This window comes from Drosophila willistoni, chromosome 3R, assembly GCF_018902025.1.
Source record: "Drosophila willistoni isolate 14030-0811.24 chromosome 3R, UCI_dwil_1.1, whole genome shotgun sequence".
Lineage (NCBI taxonomy): Eukaryota > Metazoa > Arthropoda > Insecta > Diptera > Drosophilidae > Drosophila > Drosophila willistoni.
The window spans coordinates 22,469,812-22,492,067 of record NC_061086.1 but is presented as its reverse complement, the minus strand read 5'-3'; the positions used below and the strand labels follow the sequence as shown (position 1 = coordinate 22,492,067).

At 38.9% G+C, this 22,256-nt stretch overlaps 4 protein-coding genes across 4 annotated transcripts; 3 read left to right on the top strand and 1 right to left on the bottom strand.

Moving 5' to 3' along the window:
• Positions 1-1,246: 1,246 nt before the first annotated feature.
• Positions 1,247-14,723, bottom strand: LOC6647402. Its single transcript, XM_002070272.4, has 5 exons — positions 14,612-14,723; positions 14,138-14,275; positions 10,736-10,904; positions 5,950-6,075; positions 1,247-2,494 (listed from the first exon to the last, which is right to left on the bottom strand). The coding sequence occupies exons 3-5, from the start codon at positions 10,901-10,903 to the stop codon at positions 1,877-1,879; spliced, it is 912 nt and encodes a 303-aa protein (XP_002070308.1). The 5' UTR covers position 10,904; positions 14,138-14,275; positions 14,612-14,723; the 3' UTR covers positions 1,247-1,876.
• Positions 3,258-4,023, top strand: LOC111519187 (early nodulin-75-like). The gene is made up of 2 exons (XM_023178624.2): positions 3,258-3,521; positions 3,582-4,023. Exons 1-2 carry the CDS (start codon positions 3,266-3,268, stop codon positions 3,914-3,916), a joined length of 591 nt encoding a protein of 196 aa, XP_023034392.1. The 5' UTR covers positions 3,258-3,265; the 3' UTR covers positions 3,917-4,023.
• On the top strand, positions 7,038-8,332 carry LOC6647404 (proteoglycan 4). Its single transcript, XM_002070274.4, has one exon. It carries the CDS (start codon positions 7,053-7,055, stop codon positions 8,163-8,165), a length of 1,113 nt encoding a protein of 370 aa, XP_002070310.1. The 5' UTR covers positions 7,038-7,052; the 3' UTR covers positions 8,166-8,332.
• A 3,590-nt stretch (positions 14,724-18,313) lies between the features above and the next one.
• On the top strand, positions 18,314-22,107 carry LOC6647405 (polycomb protein Scm). The gene is made up of 4 exons (XM_002070275.4): positions 18,314-19,293; positions 19,361-20,278; positions 20,340-21,428; positions 21,492-22,107. The coding sequence occupies exons 1-4, from the start codon at positions 18,778-18,780 to the stop codon at positions 21,627-21,629; spliced, it is 2,661 nt and encodes an 886-aa protein (XP_002070311.1). The 5' UTR covers positions 18,314-18,777; the 3' UTR covers positions 21,630-22,107.
• The last annotated feature ends 149 nt before the right edge of the window (positions 22,108-22,256 follow it).

The window sequence follows — 22,256 nt, the reverse complement described above, 5'->3', positions numbered from 1 at the left end:
CAACAAATTTGTATTTAATAATAAGCGTTAATTTAGAGTAAACAGCAAGCTGAAAAAGTTTGTTTGTTTGTTTTTGTCCAAGTTAACAGAAATAGAAGACTACCTTTTAAAGTTGGCAAAGAAAATGTAAGCAATAGTTGAATGCCATTTCAATAATTTAGGTTTTCTTTATTCTTCAATTTTTTGTGTGGGTTTTGTTGGTTTTTTTTTCCTTATCGTTTTTGGGGTTTTTAATAAATACATATACATACATATATAATTTTTATATATATATATAATTTCCATTTCAATTTATTTCGTTTTTCCTTTTTTTTTTTTTGCTTGGAATTTTGAGAAAATGTTTTTATTTACATACACATATAGAGAAATTAATTAATTCGTTTTGTACGTGTCACTGTCAGTGTGTGTGTGTGTGAGTGTGTCTGTGTGTGTGTGTAATTCACTCGATTCTTTGTCAATATATAACATAAGATATACGTATGGTGCCAATTATTTATGTATATATATATTATTTAGTAATAGTTTGCACAAGTGAAAGCATAGCTCATCATCTACCTTTAAAATCGTTAGTTAGTTAGTTAGTTAATTAGTCGTATTTAAATGATTTGTAATCATTTCTTGTGTCTTCAACATGTTTTTAAAAATGTTTCTTTTTTTACTTAAAAGTTTATAATATTAGTATGTAAAACATAACAAAACAGAACAAAGTTTTGAACAATTTAAAATGGAATTTGTTTTGTTTTCTTTTTGAGCATCTCTTACAGAACATTTTTTTCCATTAATTTTTGCAACAAAATAAAAAACGCAATTCCGCCCGCGGATATCTATGTAAATGTGTGTCATTGTGTGTGTGTGTGTGTGTGTATTTGCATATTTGTTATCAACGAAATCCGATTCAACCAGATGATAAACCAAAGTGAAGGCTTAAACAAAAACAAAACCTGTTGCCATAATGACCTTATGCAATGAATATTAATTACCAATATATATATATATATATATATGCAAAGGTGTAAGTTAGCTCATTAAAAATCTGCAATTGATTGGATACATTATACAATAAGTACATACACACACATTCATTGTAATTTCACTGTAATTTGTTTTATAATCTTTTTTTGTTTGCATCGCTTTCTTCTTATTAAAACTACATATAATTTTGTTCAATCAACATCATTTAGGCTATTAAACAAATGCAATTTATTTATAATTTTTTTTTGGGTTTTTTTTTGTTCTTTTTGCTGTTGCTATTCGATAAATATATGTATATATATAGTATATATATATGTAATTTGAGTAAAGTACCAGAAATGCCCCACTCCAACTGATTTGGGAATGCTTTTTTCGTTTCATTTCGAACTGAGAGAGAGGTAGCATGAATCAATCTTGTTGCATACGTACATACATACATACATAAGTTAGTTAGTTTGTTTAGTTTAGTTAGTTGGTTAGTCATAGATATCAATAAAATACAATACAAATATTTCGCTTGCTAGAGGAAGAGTATGATGGAGCAAGGTTAAATTAGGAAAAGGTTAATCTATAATCGTTTAACTGTGCTATATAATCTTTTTGTCATTCGGAGGGCTTTATTTTTGGAGTCGGAATCGGAATTGGTATCGTTCGAGAGGGATGAATGGGAGAGGGGGTTAGGTGAGCGGATGGGATGGGGTGGGCTTGGTGGGTGGGTCTTGTGCACACACAACATGCCTGTCTTAGAGCCAGCCATTTTAGGAACCGTCAATATACATTGCTAACTGTCGTCTATTACCTCTATCCTGTCTGGTCTGTCTGTCATTCTGCCTGCCTGCCTGCCAGTCTGTCTGTCTGTCTGTCTGCCTGACTAGTAGGCTACCTTGGTGCATTTGTAGCAAACTTAATTAGCATAATGGTGATGTTTGTGCTGTCCGTAGAGTAAGCGCCAGGGCAAATGTCGCGATACAACATTTGCATTGTCTTCATTGTCGGCAATGTCATTTGGTTCTTCATTGGCCCAGTTAAGGTTGTCCTCCAACTCGGCTAGTACCCGATCCTGTTCCTGCTCCTGCTCTGTCTGTGACTCCACATCCATATTGTTGGCAACAGCATTGCCTGTTGCGCTTTGGCCATGCCCATTTTCATGATTTGTTTCATTTGCAATTTCATTTCCGTTTGACTGATGCTTGGCCAAGACGTTTAGGGACTTTTGCTGTGCTGATGTTGCTTCTGCTTCTGACTCTTGTTCGGCTGCTGTTATGGTTCTCGGTCTTGGTTGAGATTGTGCCCGCTGCAGAAAATCAAAAAACCGTGACGACGACGGCGACAACAATGATGAGGACGACGACGGGAAAACGGGTGAGGACAACGAGGGTTCGGAGGACTGTGACAAGCTCCACAGTTGACTGGGGAAATGTTGCAGCTGTTGCTCTCGCATTGAATCCAGCTGGTAGCTTCGCCTGGGCTCAACGAACACTCGTTTACCAACGTTCTTTAGTATGGCGCGATTCAATTCAACCTGAGGAGAGGTAGAAGAGAGAAGAAAGAAAAAATAACAGAAATGGTTGACATTAAAAGGGAAATGAGTGAAAGGAAATGTTATGAGTATGCACTCTAACCCTAAGGGGAATGAATCTGTTTCAGCTCGTGTGGCATCCATGGAGCAAAGCACACATTTAGTTTAAATGGCATAAATATTTTATTTTTCTCTCACACTGTAAATTTGATTTATGGGTTTTCATTTTTGTGCTTTTTAATTGAATTTTTAACTTGCCAGATGAGTTTCCCTCTAACTAAATAATGTAAATTGTCTCCCATTCTGCCCTGCATAAAGCGTTCATCCTAAACTTATGCAATGAAAAATATAACATTTTATGATGTTGACAAAACGCTTTATCAATTCCCTCAAAGTGCACTGTGCTCGAGGAGAATGGCACAATAATAAATACATACGTAGTAAAAAAACCAAAGCACATAATCATTTAACCAATTAGTTAATGAGTGCATGACGTTTTTTCCTTGCCGTGTCTAATAGGCAGATAAGAGAACGAATGTTTAGTCACTTCTGGGAAGATCCCAAGATATACAGTAGGTATGGCCACTTTCTAGTCAAGCAGGCAATGAGTGATAAGATAGCACTTTCAATGGGTGAAATTGTTTTGGGCATGTGAAAATATCACACCTAAGTCATGCGGAAGTGTTTTCATTATTGGATTGACATTTGGCTATAAAAAGCAAAGCAAAACCTGTGATTATTATCAGTTACGATTTAGATCTTAACAACATAACGATGAAATCAATAGAAATTGCTGTGGTTGCAGCCATCTTGGCTGTTTTAGTGGTTTGCACAGGAGCCAGACCTCAAAGTGAGAGCCGACAGATCCTAATCCTGAGATCTGGTCACAGTGACATTATCTACAAAAGACCAGATCAAGAGTCTCCATTGTGGCCTAAGGAGGAAGAGCAAGAACGTCCAAGCCCACCAGAAAGCTCAACTGAAAGTGCCGAGGAGTCTAAGCCATCAGAGAATGAAGATCAATCTAATGGTTAGTTTTGAAAATTTTCTAATATCTTAGTGTTTGCCAATAAAGTGAAAAAATTTACAGAGAAATCAAATGAAAGCGGTTCTGGATCTGAAGACGAATCGGATGAATCCAAATCATCTAGCAGCCAAGAAAATTCTGTAGAGGAATCGAACGAACATCAGCGACCTCCCCATGGCCAACGTCCCTCTCATGGCCAGCGCCCTCCTCATGGCCAGCGGCCCCCACATGGACAGCGTCCACCACATGGCCATCGTCCACCCCACCGGCCACCACATCGTCCAACTCCTCCACCAGAAGACGACAGCACCACCATTGAGCCCGAGGATTCAACAACTATCGAGCCCGAGGACTCAACAACCATTGAGCCTGAGGATTCGACTACCCTTGAAGCTTAGAGATGACCTAACAGTTCCTAACTAATACCTAAAACGATTTTGAATACAATAACAAAGCCATATTTTACATAGCAGTGTGTATTATGTGGTGCAGAAAAAACTGTAAACGACTCATTTTATTTAGCTGTTCAACTCGGTTCGTTTCCCCATTTATTGAACTGAATTATTTAAATGCATCAGACCATCGTCGTGCATCAATTTATCAAATTCGAATCCCTTTGACAAATCAATACATGTCACATTTGTACAGTCCTGGACTTATAGTTGGAGCGGGTTGCAGCACTTACCCATGGGCTTGATTATTAAATTAGTAACATTTTTCAAAATATGAAAGAATGCTAACTCAAGGGAGCCATTATCAGTAAATTCGGCTATTCCTGCACTTCTTCTTCCCTTACTCTCATAATTACATACTCTGCTCCAACAACTTCTTCTTCAGCCTCTCTTACTATCTCTCGCCCAACTGCTTGCTATGCTACCTCTTCCACTCTTGCGCTCTTTCATCCAGTCTTGATTAACCTCTTGTTATGAACGTTCGTTGCTGCTAAGGTAATGATAAATAGTTGGTTTTGCGTCGTGAATTCATAAGTCCTTGAATTTATCTTTCAAATGGTTAAAAATCGGTTTGGTTTTTTAAAAATTGCATAAACAAGAGAAAGAGATTCAGAAAATATTTGCCGACGCTGCCCTCACCTCTGCCTCGGTCAACGTCGTTTCGCGTCGGATTAACATAATAATAGGCAACACAAAGAGAGAGAAAGCTATGAAAGCTGCGGGAATAAATGAGAGCGATCGAGTTCCGTTTTTTCGCTGCCTGGACCTCTGCCGCGTTCGTCTTCACATGCACACAATGAGAGAGGAAATAACAGAGCGCATGCGTGTGTGAGTGAGTGAGTTAGTGGTGATCATTGTTTATTTTTTTTAATGTGCATGCAAACAGAACAAAGGAAGAAGAAAGCAAACTTAAATTAGCTGTAAAAGGTGAGGTAAATAGGTTTTTATGTACATATTTTTAAATCTTATTTTTGGGCAAACAAATAAATAAGATAAATGTAAGTATTTAAATTAGATGAAAGAACAGCTAGTTATATTTGGGGGCGGTCAGGGCAAGTGCCGTCGGCGAAAATCTACGATCGAAAGTGTTTTTCATTACCAATTTTGTCAAGGGAGTTTAAGGCATAAAAAAACATTAGACTTTTCCACACTACCTAGGGGGCCACTTTTCGCGAATCCGTCCCTGCACTTGTAAATTGAGCACACAAATTTGCTTAACCATCCAACCAACACCCACTGTCACTCCCTCTGCTACAACTCCATATGAAAGTACCCCCCAAAGGCAAATCGTTTGAATTCCTGGCATTAAATCGTTTGATTTTCTTTTCCCCCCATTTTTTTGCTGTTGTGTTTTTGTGTTTTTCTGTTTGCTGGTTCTGATGTGTCCTTCGTATCCATTTTAAAGGTAACCAAATAAATTCGCTTCGTTACGATGGAGGAAAACATTTTTGTTACGCATACGCAGCGTTGGTTGCTAAGCCTTTCTCTGGATATCATTTTGGCCGGCGGCTTAGGCACTTTAAGCCTTTTTCTGTAGCCTCTTATCTTATGTTTGTTGGTGTTGTTTTTACTCTTTGTATTGTCTACCTGTGTGGGTAGTCTGTCAGTCATCGAATAGCAAGCGATAAAAGAATAGATGGTTACCCAAAATGACCTTGCCTCTGAATTGTATTCTATTTCCATAAAACAACATTTCGTTGTTGTTCTTTTGGACGAGAATTAAAAAAGTTTACGCAAGTCATTCTGTTATCGTGTTTTCTTATTTTCCACTTTTCAGTCAACTATTTCTCATTTACCTTTCTAATTTCTTTTGATTACCACTCACACAATTCAGACTTCAGTACGCAGTACACCAAATTGCACTTTTTGCGTTTTGTTTATCTTGCGACTTGAGGAAAAAGTTTTTCCTCTCTACTTTTTAGCTTATTAAAAATACCAAGATGGTCAACGGGATTTTCATTTGATTCTAAGCCACTTACCTGCCGTGTATTCTCCTTCATTTGCCTACGCGCTATTTCCAGGAGCAGCCGTTGACGCAACACATCCAAGGGATTGACAATGGAGAGCGACGGTTTGTTGCGCTTGGCCCACAGTAAATAATCATCCTGGCGCAAAAAGAAACAGAAAATCATTTGCAATTCACTTAAAAGTTTTCATCTCTTGGTACAAGTAAGGAATGGAAAAGTTTTAACAAAATTTCCCTTTAGTTAGAAAATAGGAAAATCAAAACATATATGCAAATTTTCAAAGGTTTATGTTAATAAAAACAAAAACGCAAATAAGAACTGGTAAATCGTTTTGAAAATCAAATATTTTGAATGATTAAACACTCGAATTGCTTAATTACAAAGTATTTTCTATAATTTATAATTCATTGGTGGAGAAAAATATGCTGAAATGGATTTCTAATTACACATTTCGAACGCTTGTCAGAAATCTTATCGTAATTGGAATATTTGTCACATTGTTTTTCGTTCTTGTTTTTACTGCCGTTTTTTGTGTTTCTAATAATAAATATTTACAATATGTCGAACATTTAGCAAAATCGATAACGAATGTTTTGTTGTAATCGACTTTAGATTTGATATGATGGGAATTTTCCAAGTGACTCTATGAGTCATTCTATCAAGATAACATGATCTTTGGAGTGAAGGGGCTTTTCCCCCACTTTACTTTAAGTCGTGCCATAAACAGAGATTTCTACCAGACATTGAAAAACAAAATAAGAAAGCATCAACCTTTCTATGGAAACCTTAACGATTCGTAGAACATTCAGATAAACATTAAACCTTTTATGACCATTATGGTATTTAATCGTCAACAGAATCTACGTTTTTTAAGAACCTTAAAAAAATATAAAAAAACAAGCAAAAATTTCACTTTTGTTTTTGTTTTTATACGTGGGGGCTATCAGACAGAGTACTTTTCCGTTATCTAATCGTTAATGGTCTATTGCCATAGTGTCTGGTTGTGGCGATTGTGAGTTTGCTTGGGCCTATCTACATATATCTCTTCTGGTTTTTATATATAAGCAAGTGTCCGGTTCGATTTTCAGTTAGTATACAACGAACTACGAAACAGAATGAAGGTTCTAACGATAGCAGCATTCGCGATTTTATTGGCAGTGGTTTCTGCCAGGCCGAACGGTGCTTGGAGAGGCAATAACGGCGGTGGCTGGAATGGCAATGGCAACGGCTGGAATAATAATGGAAATGGTGGCAATTGGAATGGCAATGGAAACAATGGTAACTGGAATGGCAATGGAAACGGCGGCAACTGGAATGGCAATGGAAACGGCGGCCACTGGAATGGCAATGAAGGTGGCTGGAATAACGGACATAATCATGGCCATGGAAATGGTGGACATCATGGCAATGGAGGTCATGGAAATGGTGGAAATCATGGAAATAATCATGGAAATCGCCCACCCCCACCTCCACCACCACCAACAACCACTGTATTGCCCGATGAAACTACTCAGGATGATGTGATTTGGACAACCGATAAGCCTATTGAAGTTCCAACAACCTCCCAGCCTGAACTTCCTGAGGATTCTACCACACAGGCACCTGAAGAGCCAGCAGAGTCTTCTACACAAGCACCTGAAGAGCCAGAGGATTCCACGACTCAGGCACCCGAAGAGCCAGCTGAGTCCTCAACACAAGCACCTGAAGAGCCAGAGGATTCCACGACTCAGGCACCCGAAGAGCCAGCTGAGTCCTCAACACAAGCACCTGAAGAGCCAGAGGATTCCACGACTCAGGCACCCGAGGAGCCAGCAGAGTCTTCTACACAAACACCTGAAGAGCCAGAGGATTCCACGACTCAGGCACCCGAAGAGCCAGCTGAGTCCTCAACACAAGTTCCTGAAGAGCCAGAGGATTCCACGACTCAGGCACCTGAAGAGCCAGCAGAGTCCTCAACACAAGCACCTGAAGAGCCAGAGGATTCGACGACTCAGGCACCCGAGGAGCCAGCAGAGTCTTCTACACAAGCACCTGAAGAGCCAGAGGATTCGACGACTCAGGCACCCGAAGAGCCAGCAGAGTCTTCTACACAAGAGCCAGAAGATTCTACAACACAGGTATCTGAAGATTCTACAACAGAAGCTTCCGGAGAGCCAGAAGATTCAACAACTGCCGTCGATGCAGAGTCCACCACAGAGGCCGAAGAGGGTAGTGGTTCCACAGTCTAAATCGAAGTGATACACTTTTCGCATTGGAGCCAATAATTTTCCACATTAAATCTTTGAAAGCTTTATGCAAATCATGAATTTCATTATTTAAGTGATTTGGTGTTATGTTAAGTATGTAGTTGGTTTTTACTTTAATTATATAAGCATATACCTACATGTACCTACAATCGAATTGTTTTCTATACGCAATCAGTTATCAAATACGGTTTCTTTATCTGCTCAAGTGGTCTTAAGAGTCCTTCAACTGCAAGACCGAGACACTCACGGGAAATTTTCGGATTATAAATTTCCGATTTTTGATTTCGATAAAATGGCGACGTCATTAAGGCGAGTCGCCTTTAGATTTCTTTGCATTTGACTTTTACGTGATGGGCGCCATCCAATCGAGATTGAATAACAATTCGATTCGTCATATTTTTTCGATCGATTGATAAAATTTTGCAAATAATAATGGAAATTTTGCTATATCTGCGATAAGATAAAAACCATTTCTGTTTCTGCTCATTTGTGGCACACATTATAGTCCCATTACACGCAAATTTGAGTCTCAATTGACGTAATGATTAGGTTGCACTTCCAATTCGAAGTGGGTAAAAAGCGCTCTTCATGTTTCGAGTACCTGGTATTTCCTCTAGATGACTCAATAAGTGGTTTATGAAGACATAAGGTCTTATGCCTCCTTGTTTTTGGGAGTCTTGGCACCAGTTTCTTTTAGAATCATTAATAGACTCTGAAATTAGTTGCAAAATAATCCTCTCTACTCAATTAAATGGTAATGTTTCCGATTCTAATTGGAATCAATTAGAACTGAAATCTGACAAAAGGTCAAAAGTTTGTGTTGTGTCTAATCTTATCGCTAATCCAATTGTTGTTTTAGCTGCTTTACACGAAAACGTGGACCGAGCAAATGAAAACCCCGAACTATATTTTAAATTACAATTTTTTAATGAAATAATATAAATTTCTAAGGTTTGTCTATTCCATTTTTCCAATATTATCTAATATCTCAGAAACGACAGCTAGCTTTAAGCTAAATATAATAATAAAAGAAATGAAATTAATTAAGTAAATAATGTTTGCATGATTTTCAATTGAATTAACTTAAATACATTTTAACCCTTTGGGTGGAATGTTACTAGAAGGCTCAAATAGTTGAAACTGAAATGAATAGTTTTTCATGAACTTTACGCATAAGTTTCAATCTAGCGGAAAATTCTTTGCCACGGCAAACTTTTGCCTTGCCTTTGCCAGCGAGCTTGAGGGTAAAGTCAGTTTGGCTTGTTAACAAAATATTAAACACAAAAAAATATGAAATATTAAAGGTCAGGATAAGGCAAACTTTTTGACTAGCTACTGATCATTCTACTCTGATTACTACCTATAACTTATTGGATCAATTTAGTCTTTTGTTGTGCTACGACACGCATCTTCTTTTTCTTTTCTTGCTTTCTTTTTTTGGTGCAAAGTTTGTGTTGGTCATGTCCGTAAAATTAAGGTACAACTTTTTTGTTTTGTTTATTTGTTTTTGTTGTTGTGGTTCTTCTAGCTGTCCAATGCAAATAAACAAAGGAAACACACACACACACTCACACATATTCCGTTGTTTTCGGTCTAATGAAGCATATGCAATTGAGGCTTAAATAAAAACTTCTAGCCAACCATCCGCAATCTCATCCCAGCCAAATTTGCCCTTGCCCACTTGTTTCCATGTTGTGTGGCCAAAAAGCAAAATCCATTTTTAAACTCTGACTAAATTGTTTGTACAATGGACGGACGACTAACAGTCTCTAGTTGTGGTCAATAGGCACGCTTCAAGTGCCTCGTTCAATGATTAGATTATGTTTGTAAAAAAATATTTTGTATAAGTATATAGAAAATTTATTTTTCCCTCTCAGAGAGAAAGTGAAACTGAATAGATTTTACTGATATCACCGGAAATTTTGATTTCCGAAGAACCTCGCAAACGCTTCATAGAAAAGCAAATAAGAAATTTTTGCGATTAGATAAAGAACTAACAGCATTTAATTAATTGGAGTTGTCTCTCCACAGACCAGTGGCGGATTTACACAAATTGAAGGCCATGGAGTTAATGGCAAAACTGTTAGAGAATTGCAACTAAGTCAGGCAAAATTCTCATTTTCAGTCTTTGCAATTAAAAGATTTTGATTTGATAAGCCATTAAAATACACCCTTGCCCCGTTTTTAGGGTAAATACGCCACTGACGCAGACACTGAAATTCAGTTCTATGGCATGAATGTGGAATTATTCTTATTATTAATATTAATTATAAGTAAGCTGAACACGTATTGAATAGCTAAACAACAAAAGAGGCTGCTTTTGTTGCGTTGATTGCCAGCAGACAAAAGATGCCTCTAGTGCGACTGCGATGAACTCTGGTTAATTAAAGTGTTTGCCAGTAGCCCAGGAGGTCAATTCTGGCTGAGACCGCAGAAGGTCAGTAAACGAAACTCAATAATTGAATCTGAATGGGCATAAAAATTGCACCAACTGTTGCAGAAAACCACAAACCAAAAAGGGAACTGCATCTAAAATTTGTCAGATCACGCACCTGTATGGCCTGTGCATCATCCAGGTAGTCCAGAGGATATCCGTTGTTGTTGTTTCCACTGCCACTGGCGCCTCCTCCTCCTCCTCCTCGTTGTGCGGTACAAACGAGTCTTGTGGCGCACAATAAAGTTAATATAACCGGACAAAACCACGCTGTGGCTTTCATCATTCTGTGAAAATGAGAAAAAAAGAGACAAAAGTGACGATAAAACAGAATTGTGGCAAAAATTTGTGGATGAGCTGTTTGATTAACAGACCAGAGATGATGCAGATACTTTGCAATGCAAAATTGTTGAAATATCATAAAAAAAAATACACACACACACATGAACATGAGCGTAAAGAGAACATCAACTCTTCCGCCCTCGTTTTAAAAAACTGCCACTGACATGGCAGACACACGAACTTTAGATTCAATTCATCAACTTCATATATGAAAAGATCATATGCATACCTTCCACCTAACTTGTAATCAAGTGCCTCTTGCAGACTTTGACTTTACGAAATGTTTTCTGACAGCTAACCAGGTGAAAAATGCTTCAAAAAAAAAAAAAAGTCCACTTCTTTCTGCTCTCATAATTTATGTCATGCATGACCTAAACTCTGACTTCCATTCCATCCTCGAAATATAAAACACGGCAAAGAAGATAAGAATACGAAACTGCTGACACAATGATTTATCGTTATCAAACGTTATGTGTGTTATGTCCAAGAAAGGGGGCAAAAATATTCGGATTATATGAAGGAAAGGATATGAGAGTGACCGAAACGCTAGTCACACAGTCAGTCAGACAATTTCCTTTCGAACTGTTAACAGGAAACAGAACAGAGCCAAATGGCTAAAAGCAAAAATCTATGATTAGGCTAATAATAGAACGAGTTCAGGCCTATACAGAGGCCGACTAACGAGTTTAAGATGCCATTACCAATGGCCCAATGTCAATGGCTCTTTTTTTTTCATTCCTTTTTGGTTCACTCGATTGAAATGGGGGAAATGTGGGTGAATGAAATTGATTTCTGGCATTGCTCTCATAGTTATATCATCTCTTTTGATTTTGATTAGCCTTTAACAAGATCTCTCTCACACACACGCACACTCTTTCTCATTCTGGCAAAAGTAATTTGCATGATGCCCTTTATGTGAATAAATTGTGTATGAAAGTTTAAGTGAAATATTGTATTATCAGGTGCTTATGCTTTGCATTGACATTTATTTATTGTGTGTATTATGAAATTTAATGGATGGAAAAAAAGTTTTATATTAAATTTACCCTCATCTTTTGTACCAAAAACTTTAACAAAACTTCAACTTTTCATACATTTCGTTTTAGGTTCGTGAGTGCCAAATATGTTTTCGGATGTGTGTGTGTGTGTGTTTGTGCGTGTGTGCGTGTGAGTGTGTGTAGGTTGCATTATGCTAAAACTATTTCAAATTGGTAATGGATTCATCATCATCGGAAAACTAAACTTTTCCCGCAAATGCAACAACGAAATTCGATTAGACTTTATGCGAAATTTTCTGTGTGTGATGAAGTAAAATATAATTAAAGTAAGCTTTTTTGTATGGTCAACATGACGTATGAGCAATAAATTCTATGCCTAACTTAATATTGCTGCATACTTTCGAGGGCTGTTGCCAAATAAAATGCCCTCTACTTGTTATTGATTTTGAGAAGAAAATCACAAACGTCGAGTCCATCTAGACTTGAATATAGTACTTATATATCATTGTCACAAGTTTCTCTAACTTGAAGGGGCATCAACATTTGGGTTTCTTTTTTTCGAGGACCTGTCAACTGTCTGTATTAAGAGCAAATCTCTCTCTAGGTAAGTGTACATATTTCTACTTTTATTTCATTGCTTCCAGTGTTCATGGTATGCGTTCTAACTACTTTTGATGGCGCTTTCACACGCATAAGTAACTGTGAAAATGGCAGCAGCATTTCGGCATCACCTGTCATATTTATGCCATTTTGTTGAGGCAAAAGGATTTCCATTGGCAGCTGCAGACAGGAAAAAAAAGAACCGTTGAGACAAATGAAATATATTTGGAAATGTTGCAGTCGAAATTCCATTTGCCGGTGAAATGAACATTGAAATTACATAATTACATAGCATTATGACCTATTACTATTTATATTTATTGCTCGAAATTATTAAATTCCAACATTTGAAGTTAAATAAATAACTCAGTAAGAAGAAGGTGGGAACTGCCCTGCCCCACTGCGAATGGAATAGCAAAGAAAAAGACAATGAAAAACAGAAAAATCACCAAATAAAAATCCAAAAGTCCATGCAGGAATTGTGATGTGTGCCTGCAGCAATTGGCGGTCCCTTTTATCTCCTATCAACAATCTAAGAAGCAAAAAAAAGTGCCTATTGTCTATTTGCATTTAAGATAAATATGCCTACACACACACAGGCACACACACACGCCCACCCACTCTTAGACACACACACGTATGCAAATGTTGACTAACTAAACTCATAGGGGAAAGGGAGACTTTCTTCAATGAATAAATGTTGTGTGATTCTTATTCGATTTTTGTGTTCTTTAGGGGATTTAAGTGGAAATTAATGGCGGCAGCCTAAATGGAATTTTATGAGGTTAACGACGTCATGGCGGCTTTTGCTACTTTCTTTTTTGTTTCCTCAGCGATTATAGCCAAATCCAAAAGTTTTGTTTGCAGTCTATTAAATTACACAAAATAAAACACTATGTTACCTGAAACGGCTAACTAAAAGAGGGGGATGAGATAGAGACAGAGAGTGTGAGAAATAGAAAGAGAGAGCGAGATAATGTGGGTGTTTGTGTTAGTAACTAAAGTGTCAAATGCACTAAAAGGAAAACTAATTAGCTTTAAAAAACTATTTTGCTCATCTTGCGTCATATTGAAAAAATATCTATCAAAGCATTTCTTCTTCTCAAGAATTTCAAGTAGATGTGAATGGAAACTCAAATTAAAATGGGAAACTTTAATCCATTTGGTTTACTTTACGCTTGCTTTCTTTTCCAAATGGATTCTAGTTGGATAAATAATGAGTGGAGCCACGGGGAATTTGTCGTAATTGTTATTATTTCTCTGTTTTCCCACAAGAACAAACAAAAAATACTCTATAAATGAGCAAATGTTACGTTACAAATTGGCTTCAATTTAATTAAAGGGTTGAATCAAGTTGATTAATTGTGGCAATTGAAACGAGTTAAGTTATCGAGAATGTCCTGAATCTACCTGCCGAAAAGTATGCTTTAAAATATTGAAACCATTCGTCTACTAGGTAAATTTTGTGTTCGTTGCTCGTTAAATACTGAAATTAAAATATGTATAGCATACTTTTGGGCAGGCGAATACAGGATATTTGCGAATAATATAATTTGCTTTTCTAGATTCTTCCCACTTACCAGTTATAACAGTTATCGCGTTAATTCAAAAGGAAAAATAATCCAAAAAATTTCAATGCAAATTTTCGATTCAAAAGTTGTTGTATTCTCCCCCGTTTAACGATGAAATTCACACATAAAAACGAATAAGAATACACCCTGTAAACAAATGGTAATTGGCCTTAATTTCTTTTGATCTTTAACACTGGCAAAAATATATATATTTATGGCTTTTTTGACGAATTTTGCGGTCGGTCGGATTGTAAAATTGACGGGGAGTTTTTCTGTGTGGTTTTTTGTTGCTTTTTAATGTTCTCACGCACGTTTAGCAAATTTAAATATTTTATAACGCTTTGCGTTTTTTAACGATGTGAAGTAATGAATCGAGACAGAGAGATACAAAAAATTGATAATCGCGCGAATTGTTTCGAACAATTTGAGGCGCGTATTCACATAAAAAATTATATGATAAATTCAAAACTGAAGATTTTATACTTTTTGCGATTCGTTGGTTGTCGTTTCTAGTTGTCTAGTCTCCTGGTTGGTTGCTTGGTTGGTTGGTTGGTTGGTTGTCTGTTGGTTGTCGAACGCAACAGGCTGACGACGGGCGAAGAACTCAGAGCATCGAGCAGACGTTGCGTGTTTTTATATTGCCAAAACACGAAGCAAAAGCGGCACGAAGCCAACTTTGGCCAAAAACCGAAAGGACTAAACCGATGCCGATTACGGGAGGGTCAGGAAACGCAAGTCGACAGTAGCAGAAGCAAAGCGTTGTTTGTTGGCTTGCAACAACTTTTCTTATGAATGAAAAACGTGCGGCACGCATTTGCCGTGGGTGCTGCTGTGTTTGGAGTTTGAGTGGCTTGAGAAACGTTGTCAAATCTTGGCCAGCAATTGCTCACACACGCACACACGATGGATTTTAAAAACTGTAGGCAAATTACTTCTTTTACCCCACACGCAGGCGCCTTTTGGTTTTTGTGTGTGTGTGTGTGTGTGTATGTAGTGTCAGCTCGCTAACGATATTATTTCATACGACATTGTAATTATCGAAAACTCAATTTATAATTAATGAGTTCTCATTTGCACATTAATTGTTTGCTTTAAAGTTAATGTCAGCAACATGATGTCAAAGGTGTTAACACCTTTTGGCAGGTGCGGCTGGCTGGCTGGCTGGCTGATGGCCTGGCATTTCTCTTGCATTCAAGTGTGAAATTGCTCGCCATTCATCTATCAAACAAGCTCAGTGGGTGGTAGGAGGCGATTCCTGGTTTCCCTGCAGGCGGTAATACAAATGTATTGAATGTATGCATACATATACATTTGTTTGCTCACATAAGTGCATGTGTGTGTGTGTGTGTATGTGTGTGTTCTATCTAAATTGGAAAACCTGAAATCCTCGATGAGTGTTTGCCATTTGACCCTTGTTCTGTTCCACCACAAGTGTTGGCATCACTTAAATCTTGAATAAATGTGTGCTTGTGTGTGTTCCGTTTGTGTGTGTGTGTGACTTACACATTTCACCCATACCATGTTTTCTATCCATCAATTTTTTATTGGTTTTGGATTGGTTGATAGGAACATGCTTGATTTAACCTTTGCCTCGAATAATTCTCAACAGCAGCAAACACCAGAAGTGTCCGCCCAGCTCAAACCCCTTGCTATGCCTGTTGCACGAGGACTTTTAATCGCTGTCAACGTGTGTGTGTGTGTGTGTGTGGTTGTGTGTCAGTGTCATGGTTGTAATTAAACACGTGGGCCCACAACGCAACCATTTTACTCATTCAACATCCTTTCCTACTGTGCCTTATGGCTGATTGAAATCTGTCAAAATGTTGCTGATGGCATGATATGGAGGCGAAAACCAAAAAGGGAAACTTTCATTTAAGTCTCCCTATTTGGTGGGTCTCCTTAGAGCTCGGCATAGCCAAACACAATATACATACATATATTCCCATTAATGTGTGGGTGTTATTTATAGCCTTGTGTGTTACAATTATCTGATGTCGTAAAATCAGATGCCCATCTGTAATTGAGTTCAAAGTGCTTAGAGAAGAGGAAGCAATCTATCCCTCTCCTTCTCTCTGTCTCTCTCTGTTTTCTATCTCACTCTTTCCGTAGCTGGTTTAGGCAAATGATTTATTTAAAGACAAATTTCCTATGTAGAAATTGCATATTCTTGGGTTGAAAAACCAATTTTGCATCTCAAAAGGATTGCCAGGACGTTCATTGGCACTCCCACACACACACACACGAAATCAAAACCAAACAAAACTAAAGCATACTTCTAGGCACTTACATTGGCATTAAGAGCATCGTCTCATCATTAACACTGCATTTAATCCCTAACACTTGAGCTGACAAAGATAAACTCATTAACATGTTGATTAAAATTCCCAGCAAAGTTCAGACAGGCCGCTCTCAAGAGCAAGAGAGAGAGAGAGAGAGAGAGAAAGCAAAGGAGAGTGAAACAGAGTGAGAGAAATCTTTTGTTTGATTTGCGTAATAAGTCAATGACTCAACTCCTGCCTAAGAGTCCTGGGGACCGATGATTTCTAATTGCGCATCGTCAATTTGACAGGCGAATAAACGGTTAACGGTAAATGGTAGCTTCTATTCAATCAATTATGCATGCTGATGATGGGGCCCAAAGGGCATCACCCCCCCACCTCATCACATCACATCACATCATCATCTTGGCTGGTGTCGATTAAATCAAGCAATTTAATAATTTACGAGCCAAAAACCTCGCCTAGTTCATGATGATTAGGAAAGTTTACTGAGCGTTTGCTGACCTGTTGCCGGGATTAGCTAGTAGATAGTTTGATCCTCAAATTGTGGTCTGATTTTCCGCTCAATTTACCATCAGCACAGGTAAATCTGCTGCAGGTAAATAATCTCCTTTTTGTAAGTTAACTAATTTCATTACTCTCATAATTTTTGAGCGGATCACAAGCCCCACAAGTGGATTAAATTACAGAGCCAACGCTACAAAAGCTAGAGACAAAATCAAAGAAAACTTTTTGTTTAGAAGGGGAAAAAGTTTTCCTTTTTCGGTAAACTTTCTTAACCAACCAATGACAGTAATAATTATGTGTCCAAACTGAATGAAATGAGAGGCAGTGGCGTAACGGCATCAGTATCTGGATTATTTTCTCTAGAAATTATTGTGGGCAAACTTTTTATTCACATTCACTCAAATTTATTTGTGCATTCTTTCGTTCTAGTCGTGGGTAGTAAAATATGACTGACAGTAGCCTGAACCAGGATGCACAGATGGATGAATGGATGGACAGATGGATGAATGAATGGACAAAAAGTGTGAGGCATAATATTTCATGACACTTGGACCGAGATCATAGTAGTAGTTTCATCTCTGGATGCAGATTTTGGCGTTGATTTGTTGTTGGCAGCGATTAAAAGTGCGACACCGGCCACGCCCACTCGAAAGCAGTGAACATTCGTCAACTGTTTGCACCGCTGTTGGTTGGTCGGCACAAAATTTGATTTATGAGTGCAAAGCTATGCCAGGAAATAACGCATGAAAATCAATATATGTATACATATATATAGATGGAAAGAGGTGGTCGGTTGGTCAGATTAACACAGCGGGAGGAGTAGTGGGGGGCAAATGGCAAGGGAGTAACCCGTTTACTTTGCCTAATCGCATTATTTGGCTAATTTGTGTAGATGGGCTGTGCATTTAATTTGGTTTGCATTAACGAAAGTAGGTCATAGGTCTCTTTCCAGTTTTGGCCTTTTCATATGTCACCCGCCTGTGAGATAGACTTTTTTTAATTATTTATTGATAATAATTCAACAGGATTACCTAAAAAGCGAAAAAAATTGATTAAATGTAATATATAAAAATATCTTGTATTTAAATAGCAACGGCCGTTAGTGCTCGGTGGCGCCATCTAACGGATTTCTTTTTTGACAGTGGTTCGAAACAAAATCTTTGACACTACTTGGGTAGTAATGGATTTTCCATCAAAGATATTTGAAATAGGCTAAGGCTTTTTAATTTTACTACTTGTGTATATATTTACTATATATATATATTTAAAATCTAAACAGTCTTTAATGCAGTCCTAAGGGTCGCCGATTTCGATAGTATTATCGATAACAATCCCTGCAACTATCGATAGCAACATCGATAGTCGCACACATGCATTCAACACATCACTAGAAAAACAAATATGGCGGAACGCAAAAATTAACAAAAAAAAAAGTGTTTTTAAAACTAAAGTGATTAATATTGCAAAAAAAGTTTGATGCCCAATAAAATTAATAAAGTACAAATAATAAAATAAAAAAACGTACAAAATGCGCCAATTGTATAGCAAGCGAACCAATCTAAGCCGTGATTGTGCTTGAATTTCCCGTGTGTGTGTACGTGCCAGTTTGTTTGTGTGTGTGTTTGCTCACGAGCCGCAATGCGATTTGCGCACCAATTCTTATTACGTGACCTCGAGAACGCCGCTAAGGCTAAAACAAAGTGGATTATTGAAAATAGAAACAAACGCAAATAAATAAATAACCACAAGGCATCAGTGAGAAATATTGTAAATTTTTAGGAATAAAGTGAGACAATAGTGCGGGAAATTCATAGAAAGAGGTAGAGAGAGAGTGTGAGTGAGTAGGTTGGTTGTCCTCCAAACATGTCCGGAGGACGCGATAGCAGCGCCAGTAGCGGCAGCAATGGAAACTCAACAACAACTGCCACATCTCCAGGAGCATCTACGCAGCAGCAGCGGCAACGCGGTCGTCCGGCAAAGCGGGCAACATGCACATGGTGCGGCGAGGGTAAATTGCCGCTCCAATATGTCCTGCCCACGCATTCCGGCAAAAAGGAATTCTGCTCCGAGACATGTATAGCCGAGTTCCGTAAGGCGTACAGCAAGGGGGCGTGTACGCAATGCGACAATGTTATACGAGAAGGAGCACCGGATAAGGCATTTTGTTCGATGATGTGTATGAACAAGCATCAGAAGAAAAATGGCTCAACGAGAGGTCATGGCCATGGAGCAGGTGGCACCGGTAGTGCTGGAGCGGGTAGCGGTAAAGGAGTGACTGCGGAGGGTGAGCGCAAATTGCTGAGCAGTGGAGCGCCCGCCCCAACGGGACCCTTTCAGTATGAGAGTTTTCATGTCTTTGATTGGATTGCTTACTTAGAGGTAAGCTAAATGTTTTAAGTGAGAAGTTTTAGTCCCAAATTAACAATTTTCTTAATTTTGTTCCTAGGAAACTGGCAGTGAGGCTGCTCCTGCAGAATGCTTTAAACAGGCTCTCAATCCTCCAATCAATGACTTTAAGATTGGGATGAAACTGGAAGCTTTAGATCCGCGTAATGTCACCTCCACTTGTATAGCCACTGTGGTTGGTGTGTTGGGCTCAAGATTACGCCTGCGTCTCGATGGCAGCGACTCACAAAATGATTTCTGGCGTCTTGTTGACTCAACGGAAATCCATGCCATCGGGCATTGTGAGAAGAATGGAGGAATGCTGCAACCCCCGTTGGGCTTCCGGATGAATGCTTCCAGCTGGCCGGGCTATTTATGTAAGATTCTCAACAATGCCATGGTAGCACCTGAGGAAATCTTCCAGCCAGAGCCACAGACACCTGCAGAGAATCTGTTCAAGGTGGGACAGAAACTAGAGGCTGTGGATAAAAAGAATCCTCAGTTGATATGCTGTGCCACCGTCGATGCCATCAAGGATGACCAGATCCATGTGACCTTCGATGGTTGGCGTGGAGCATTTGATTATTGGTGCAATTATAGATCCCGAGATATCTTCCCAGCTGGCTGGTGTGCCCGAAGTTGTCATCCCATGCAACCGCCTGGCCACAAATCCCGCATGGATTCGGGTGCCAATAAACAGCGTTGTCCACGTCCCCGTTATACGGTGGTGGCTGAAGCTGATGCCATGGTTCCTGCCTCACCGGTGACGGCGCATTTCCATCCCAATTGCAAGGGTGGACCCTTTATCAATAGCTCTAAATTGCCCTCAATGGTCACGGGGCCGACACATCAGACGCTGGCCAAGCTCTGCCTGCAGGAAGTGCTGGCAGCGAGCACGGATAATCAACAGTTGTCGAAATTGCTTTTTGCCCTGGAGGGTGATGTGCATATTGTTACGGCGGCTGGAAAGAATTTCACTGTGAGTATCAGCTTTCCGTCTCTTAGTGGTTCTTTAATTTTGACTTTTATTTTTCTGGCAGGTGAAAATTCCTTCGCCACTGCGCATGAAGGATGATGAGAGTCTGGCGCAGTTTATTGAGACACTGTGCACCACATGCCGGGCATGTGCGAATCTCATCTCGCTGGTCCCTGAGACGGAGGAATGCAAAAAATGTGCCCAAAGTCGAAAACGTCAGCTAAATACATCTCAAGCCACGCCACCATCCTCGCCCATATTGTCCGATAAGCGGAGTAGACAATCGAAATCGGCAACACCCACTCCAACATCATCGCCGGAGAAGCCATTGATTGTTAAGCAAGAGATGGGCACAGCTAAATCTCCGGCAGAGATAAAAAATAATAAAAGCAATGGCAAGGATGCCCTAAATCAGAATCACAATAACAACAATAGCAACAACAATAATAATAATAATCATAATCATAATAACACCAGCACGAGCAGCAGCAGCAGCAATGAAAGCGGAGAGGCTAGTCCCAAAATGACTATCAAACAGGAACCCAATGGCCTGGCATCAGCATCTGCCACCACGACGCAGGCATTGCGGAAGGTGCGATTCCAGCATCATAACAACAACATCAACAATAGCAATGGAACTCAAGAGTCAAGCCCAAGCAGTAGTAATGTGCCCTCACCGTCGTCTTCCTCCTCCTCATCAACATCGTCCAGCACCAACAGCAGCAACTTGGCCGGTGGCACAGCCAACACCAATTCGATTGGCAAATACATGGCTCCGTTGGTGGCTGAAGTTCATCCGGAGCAAGCGAATGCCAAGTCCTCGAATAACTATTACAAATCACCCACGACTCTCTCATCCAGCGCTTCGTTGCCCACATCGGTGTCGACGCCGTTTAGTGCCTCACAAACGGCAGCTAAGGCAGCCACTGCACCGGCGGCAGCGTCCACGGCGGCAGCTGCCAAAACGTATGCTGGTGCTGGAACGACAGCAATTACTACTACCACCTCACCCCATGCACCGAACACACCGACATCTGCGACATCGACGCATTTGCGATCACAGCCCATCGATTGGTCCATTGAGGAAGTTATCCAATATATCGAAAGCAATGACAATTCGTTGGCTGTGCACGGAGATCTCTTTCGGAAGCATGTGAGTATGAAAAATCATTTAATCGAATGCCTCAAACTAATCTCGATCACTTAATCTTCTTAGGAAATTGATGGGAAAGCTTTACTATTACTCAACTCAGAGATGATGATGAAGTACATGGGCCTTAAACTGGGACCAGCCTTAAAAATCTGCAATCTAGTTAATAAAGTCAACGGGCGACGAAATAATCTGGCATTGTAAAAAACAAAAAAGCAACAAATTGGTAAAGACAAATTGTCCCAAGACGATTCGAGATGCATGATGATGAAGATAATGAAGAGTGTTAACAAATTAGTACCTCCTTAAAAAAAAAAACAAACAAAAAACGTAACAAATTACAATGATTAAAAAAAATTAATAAAAATTATGCATAGAGAGAATCTGTTGACAGAATAATAGAGAAGAGAGACATGATAAGAAGAAGCACCTACAAAACTATAATTTTACATAATTTAAAATCTTTCACAAATCGAAAACATTCTAATGCGAATAATGTCAAACATGCACGCGCCTAAACACAACCAACAAACAAACAAACACATAAAACTCGATGGACTCCCGGAAATGAAAACAAACAAACAAAATGACACTTGAAGAAATTCCCGCATATTCGAAATATCAGTCTTTCATATAACAAAAGGAAAAAGAAAAACACGAAAACTAAATCTAAACTATATATATAAACATTTACATATGCATAAATATTTATTACACAACAAAAACCAACTACCACACACACACATACATTCAACACACACGCACACCACAAACACACATACACACATTGGGCACCAAATTCTTGAACTGGAAAATTTTTCAAAAAAAAAA

Bases quoted from the DNA above. Each gene is read 5' to 3' on its own strand.
- LOC111519187 (XM_023178624.2), top strand. From the start codon at position 3,266: ATGAAATCAATAGAAATTGCTGTGGTTGCAGCCATCTTGGCTGTTTTA. The intron at 3,522-3,581 runs GTTAGTTTTGAA...AAAAATTTACAG, and splicing joins GAATGAAGATCAATCTAATG to AGAAATCAAATGAAAGCGGT.
- LOC6647404 (XM_002070274.4), top strand. From the start codon at position 7,053: ATGAAGGTTCTAACGATAGCAGCATTCGCGATTTTATTGGCAGTGGTT.
- LOC6647402 (XM_002070272.4), bottom strand. From the start codon at position 10,903: ATGATGAAAGCCACAGCGTGGTTTTGTCCGGTTATATTAACTTTATTG. The intron at 6,076-10,735 runs GTGCGTGATCTG...TTTTTGCGCCAG, and splicing joins ATGATGCACAGGCCATACAG to GATGATTATTTACTGTGGGC. The intron at 2,495-5,949 runs GTAAGTGGCTTA...ACCTCTCCTCAG, and splicing joins TGAAGGAGAATACACGGCAG to GTTGAATTGAATCGCGCCAT.
- LOC6647405 (XM_002070275.4), top strand. From the start codon at position 18,778: ATGTCCGGAGGACGCGATAGCAGCGCCAGTAGCGGCAGCAATGGAAAC. The intron at 20,279-20,339 runs GTGAGTATCAGC...TTTTTCTGGCAG, and splicing joins CGGCTGGAAAGAATTTCACT to GTGAAAATTCCTTCGCCACT. The intron at 21,429-21,491 runs GTGAGTATGAAA...TAATCTTCTTAG, and splicing joins GAGATCTCTTTCGGAAGCAT to GAAATTGATGGGAAAGCTTT.